Source organism: Panthera tigris, chromosome C1, assembly GCF_018350195.1.
Source record: "Panthera tigris isolate Pti1 chromosome C1, P.tigris_Pti1_mat1.1, whole genome shotgun sequence".
Classification (NCBI taxonomy): domain Eukaryota; kingdom Metazoa; phylum Chordata; class Mammalia; order Carnivora; family Felidae; genus Panthera; species Panthera tigris.
Window position 1 is genome coordinate 16,854,681 of NC_056667.1, and position 6,077 is coordinate 16,860,757.

At 54.5% G+C, this 6,077-nt stretch overlaps 1 protein-coding gene across 1 annotated transcript in view; it reads left to right on the plus strand.

Moving 5' to 3' along the window:
• EPHB2 (EPH receptor B2) overlaps positions 1-3,980 on the plus strand; it is a 125,034-nt gene extending 121,054 nt beyond the window's left edge. Inside the window, exons 13-15 of the mRNA XM_007083711.3 lie at positions 891-1,084; positions 2,931-3,086; positions 3,595-3,980. Coding sequence (XP_007083773.1) covers positions 891-1,084; positions 2,931-3,086; positions 3,595-3,703 — 459 coding nt within the window. The 3' untranslated portion in view covers positions 3,704-3,980. The remainder of the gene's footprint in view (positions 1-890; positions 1,085-2,930; positions 3,087-3,594) is intronic.
• The last annotated feature ends 2,097 nt before the right edge of the window (positions 3,981-6,077 follow it).

Consider the following 6,077-nt stretch of genomic DNA (forward strand, 5'->3'; position numbering starts at 1 on the left):
TTTTCCTGATCTCCCAGGGAATGGGAGCAAGGTCTCTGAGATACCGGGCCAAGGCAGCTCCCAGCCCAATGGTGGCTGATTCAGATGTCTGCACAGGACCCTGGAATCTCCAGAGGTCAAGAGCAGGAAAGGCCTACACATCCACAATTCAGCAAATCTTCAAGATGCCTTCACTTTGTGGTCAGCCCTGAGTGAGACTATCTCAGGTGGTTTCCACATAACTGGGGGACAGGACGCTTGTTCCAGGAACAAGATGTTGTCATCAGGAACTTTATGATCAGCTGTTAAATGGGAGAAGGCAGGTGTCAAGTCCTGTAGGTGTTGAGGCAAGGGCAGCATGAACAAAATCAGGAAGTCTTCACAGGACAGGTGGGATGCTCACAGTAGTGGGACTTGGAGACATGAGGACTTCAAATGGGAACGATAACCCGTGCAAAGGCCCCGAGATGGGAACTAAGGGATCATATTGGGGATCGGTAGAGAGGAAAGATGATCAGAAAGGTTGATAAGGCTCAATAATGGGGTGTTTGAAAATCAAGCCAGCAAATCCTGATTTGCAGCAACACAAAACGGGAAGGACTTGAAGAAGCTTCTTGAGCATGGAGGGTGACTCACGGTCCAGCTAGGGAAAGTGATTCTGGGCCTAGTGGCAGGACAGATTGGAGAGAGGGGGTAGGCACCCAGGTTGCAGGTCAGACTGAGGCCATAGATGGTGGGAACTCAGGTGAGGCCCGTCCTTGGGGCTGTATCCAGGAGGTGAAAGCAGTTGCCACGGCAACCAAATAGGTCTTTCCTGCAATACAGAGTGGGGGGTGGAAAGACAGGACAGGTTAGAGGCAGATGCTCTTACCCCACCCACCCCACCAACTCTGCCCCTGTGTTGTTCCCAGGTAATCAATGCCATAGAGCAGGACTATCGGCTGCCGCCACCCATGGACTGCCCAAGCGCCCTACATCAGCTCATGCTAGACTGCTGGCAGAAGGACCGAAACCACCGGCCTAAGTTTGGCCAGATCGTCAACACGCTGGACAAGATGATCCGAAACCCCAACAGCCTCAAAGCCATGGCACCCCTCTCCTCCGGGTACGGCTCTGGTCTGGCCCCACTCCCTCCTCCCAGTATATCTCCACCCCATCCCCAGCCAGCCCTTCCTGTCTCCAAATCTCCACTCCCTCAAGCTCCACCTGCCTCGGGCAGATGATCTACACTGCAGCTTGGGGTCAGGGAAGGCCAGCACTAATGTTCACTGGGCATTTGCCCTGCCTTGGGGGTGTGGAGGAGCCCAGGACACAGAAAAGGAGAAGGAAGCGGTAAAGGTGGTAAAGGAAGCACTTTTTTTTTAAATATTTATTTATTTTTGAGAGAGAGAGAGAGAGGGCACAAGCATGGGAGGGGCAAAGAGAGAGACAGAGACACAGAATCCAAAGCAGGCTCCATGTTCTGAGCTGTCAGCACAGAGCCCAACACGGGGCCCCAACTCTTGAACCCCAAGAACGTGACCTGAGCTGAAGTCGGCCGCTTCACCGACTGAGCCACCCAGGCGCCCCAGAAAGCACTTTTTAAAGCATGGTGAGGGGCGCCTGGGTGGCGCAGTCGGTGAAGCATCCGACTTCAGCCAGGTCACGATCTCGCGGTCCGTGAGTTCGAGCCCCGCGTCGGGCTCTGGGCTGATGGCTCGGAGCCTGGAGCCTGTTTCCGACTCTGTGTCTCCCTCTCTCTCTGCCCCTCCCCCGTTCATGCTCTTTCTCTCTCTGTCCCAAAAATAAATAAAAAACGTTGGAAAAAAAAAATTTTAAAAAAAGCATGGTGAGAGAGGACAGCATTGAAGAAAAATTACCAGAATCTTGGTTGGTAGACATATTCACTGGTCACCAGGTTTCCTTCCTAGCTACCCTCACGCTCAAACTTAGACCCTCTCACTTACATTTGCAGCCTCCCCAACCCAGCCACGCACGTGCACACACACACGCGCACACACACACACACACACACACACACACATGCCATGGCCCACACTCAGGTCACCATCCCTGAATCAGAGAGACTGTCAGCTCCAGTGATCCGGGTTTGTCTTCTCCTGGGGGTCCAGGGCATGCTTCATCAGACCTGAGGTCACCACTGCCTTGCTTGGGTGGCGGTCCCAGACCCCTGTCTCTCCTGGCCTTGTACGCTCTTTCTCTCCAGGACACTATCGCACAGGGTTTCTGAGGGGTGTCCAGCCAGGTGTCTTCAGGATCCAGGGCTGGCTGTATCCAGAGACTCTTTGGGCCCAAGTCCTTCACCTGCCAAGTTTTTGTGGCCAGAAATTTGTGTTTGCGTCTGCCTGTCGATCCCCACCGTGGCCCTGCGTCAGCTACTCCTGACTCTCCGGATAAAATCACTCTGAGCTTTTAGCCCCGTGAGAGTCATTTCACTCTCGCGAGTGCCACCAGCCTTGTCTGGACGTTGGAGGTGCAGCCCATAGCTTCCTACAGCACACCCAGCGTGGAGAAGGATGGAGGAAATACAGAATAGTAGCACACTTAGTCCCGCCACACTTAGTCCTGCACACTTAGACTCCTTCCTCCTGCAAATAGGAGGCTTGGAGAAGCGTCTCCCTCCTCACCATGGTGGTCCAGCCTTCCAGGGGTCCCCACAGAGGCTTCCCTGGGTTTTCCAGGTGGCCTCAGCGTGGAGTCCTGCACACACACTCACTCTCACATAGCCACACATATACGTGTACTCATTTACATAGGTGCAAATTCACATCCACATCACATTCACATCACACAGAAATACTCGCGTATGTATACGTTCGTTCACCTTTGTTCACGCAGATGGATACACAGGTGCAGGTACGCAGCCCACGGGTGTGCCCACGCCCATGCTTACCCCCGCCCCCCCTCCCAGCTCATGCCCTGACCATCTCTGTTGCCCACCCCACCCCCAGAATCAACCTGCCGCTGCTGGACCGCACGATCCCCGACTACACCAGCTTTAACACCGTGGATGAGTGGCTGGAAGCCATCAAGATGGGGCAGTACAAGGAGAGCTTCGCCAATGCCGGCTTCACCTCCTTCGACGTCGTGTCGCAGATGATGATGGAGTAAGTGCCCGGCTGCCTCCACCCACCATCATCAATACCCCTCCCCACCCATCCCACTAAGTAGGGGGCTCTGGAGGGTGAGGGACAGACAGTGTCCAGTAGGGATGTGTGGGACAAGATGGCCAGCTTGGGGTCATATTCAGAACACCACCCAGGTCTGCCTGTGACCATGGGCCAATCAGAACCTCCCTCAGCCCCAGTTTTCTCCTGTAAACGGGAGATTGGTAGGACGATCAAAGGGATATAAAGTGAGCGGGCGCTTCCTAAGTGCAAGTTCCCTCCTCCCTCCCCGTAGCAGGGGAGACCAGTGCCCCCTGAGTGTCCTGACTCCCAGTCACGCGCTCCTTCCACCCCCAGCCCATCACTCCTGCTCCAGACATCCACCTACTCACCCCCCTCCCTTGCTCTCTTCAGCAGGACACCCCTGGAGAAGCCCAGACAGCTCTCTACCTGGCCCAAAGTCCCCTCCATCCCCACATTTCCTAACGCACATGCTTCTCTCCTAAAGGGACATTCTCCGGGTTGGGGTCACCTTGGCTGGCCACCAGAAAAAAATCCTGAACAGTATCCAGGTGATGCGGGCACAGATGAACCAGATCCAGTCTGTGGAGGTTTGACATTCATCCGCCTCGGCTCACCTCTTCCTCCAGCCCCCCCCCCACTCCGCCCCACACGCCAGCCCCCTGGTTCTCCGTCCACGTCCACCGCAGGGTCAGCCACCTGCCAGGAGGCCACGGGCAGCAGGAAGAACCGAGCAGCGCTCCAGCCACGAGACGTCACCAAGAATATGTGCAACTCAGATGATGGAAAAAAGGGAACGGGAACAAAAGAAAATAGATCCAGGGAGGGGGCGGGAAATACAAGGAATATTTTTTAAAGAGGATTCTCATAAGGAAAGTGATCATTGTTCTTAGGGAAAAAAAAAAAAGAAAAGAAAAGAAAAAAAAAAGGGCTTGGGAGATCCACGCGATTTGTCCCAATTGGAGACCAAAAGCAGTTTCTCTCCAACTCCCTCTGGGAAGGCAACCTGGCCAGAGCCAAGAAACACTTTCAGGAAAACCAATGTGAAGGGGGAGACAGGGGCCACCCTTCTCTCCTGTCCCTGGGCTGTTCTTCCAGGCCTCACTCAACAGCCACACGGCAGGCAGACGGGGCAGGCGGGCGGACAGGCAGCCACCGCGGGAACCACTCGGGGAAACTCCACTCCCGCCGCCACTGGGCAAACAGAAGAATTTTTCTGTCTTTGGAGAATATTTTAGAAACTCCAATGAAAAAGACTTGTTTCTCCTGTCGGCTCATGGGACCGAAAGGGGGCTGTTGTCTTCCTCGGTCGGGGAGACCACGGGGACATCGGCAAGGTCAACCTTCCTGAGGATGCATAGCCCTGCCTGCAGGCCCGATGCTGCAGTGACGACTGCCACTGAGAAGGATTGCTCCTGCATTTGGGTTTGTTTACAGCAATTCGTGGACTTGGGGGTATTTTGGTCAGGGGTGGATTTGGTTTGGGGGGTTTGTTTGTTGGGTTGTTTTTTTTTTTTATGACAATGAAGTGACACTTTGACATTTCCTACCTTTTGAGGACTTGATCCTTCTCCAAGAAGAAGGTGCTTTCTGCTTACTGACTTAGGCAATACACCAAGGGCGAGATTTTATATGCACATTTCTGGATTTTTTATATGGTTTTCATTGACACTCTTCCCTCCTCCCCCTGCAGAGAGTTCCCCCCTGCTGCCAGGCCTCACCAAAGCCAACTGCCACGGGGCCATCTGGGCCGTTCAGAGACCAAGTGAGATTTGGGAGGATGAGGGGCCAAGGTGGAGGGGCACCCCACCCAGGGCTGTTTTTGAAAGCACCAGATTGAGAAAGAAGTGAGCCCTAGGGCTGCAGAATCACACGACTTTGCCCACTTCTCCACCCGCCCTCTGCCCCAGTCTGTCCAGTACTTTCTAGACAAATAGGCCCCTTCAAGGTTCCTGAGTGCTCTCGGATGGCCAGAACCCAGTTTCGCCTCTGGGAGCCTAAACGGGGCCCCAGATCATTCACTGTGATATCCCAGCCCTCCAGAGTGTCACCCTCAGAGATGTGTGCAGGCGCTCCTTCCCTCCACTGGGGGGAAAGTGTATGGTTTCTCTCCCACCCCCTCCCCCCACCCCCAGCCCAGACCTTCACCCAGGTCTGAAGGTCTTGGCCGTGGGAAAACCATCAGCCACGAGGTCTGGCTACAAACTCCCTCCTGTGAGCAAATGCAGGCACTTGAGCAGAACAATCGGTTAGTGAACTGAATGGAAATAAACACTTTAGTTATAAAATGACCCCTGTTCTCTGTAAGTTCCAAGAGAGACTCTGGCACCCTGGGGCATGTCAAGTGACCCATGGTGCTCTTTTAAGGGATGCTTCCTTCCCCGGGGTTCTAGAAGGCCCAGGGCTGAGAAAACACATGGAGGACACCAAAGGTCCACATGGCCTTTCTGGCTCTGGCTCGTCAAAAGCACAGGCAACAGAAGAAGCAGGTTGGAAGTGGCTCGGAATTCACGTTCAATGCCCTGCAAATCAGGATGAGCCGCTCCGGGAGGCATCAGGCAGGAGGTTGACAGGGGTGCACTCGGTTCTCCTGGGCCAAAGGAAGGGGGTCCGGGTGTTAGGTAAGCTGTGATAGTGGTAGTGCGAGGGTCCTGGAGTAGCCGTGGGTCCCCAGTCAAAGCCACAGGTAAGATCCCCTCATCCTGGTCAACACCAATCTCTGTGCAAATGGGCTCCTACTTACATATAATCAGAAATCTTTTTGTGGAAGGAGGAGGCAGGGAGGCGGATGTGCTGTGGATATCAAGTCTGGCTGAGGAGGGAGAGGCAGAGACACCACCTCTCAGGACCTTCCCCTTTGTCCATGGGAGACTGACCAGGAGGAAGGATCCCAGCCGCAGGTGGCCCATGGGGCAGCCTGGCCCAGCCTGTCGTCTGTCACTCACCTGTTCTCAGAGCCCAAGATGTAAA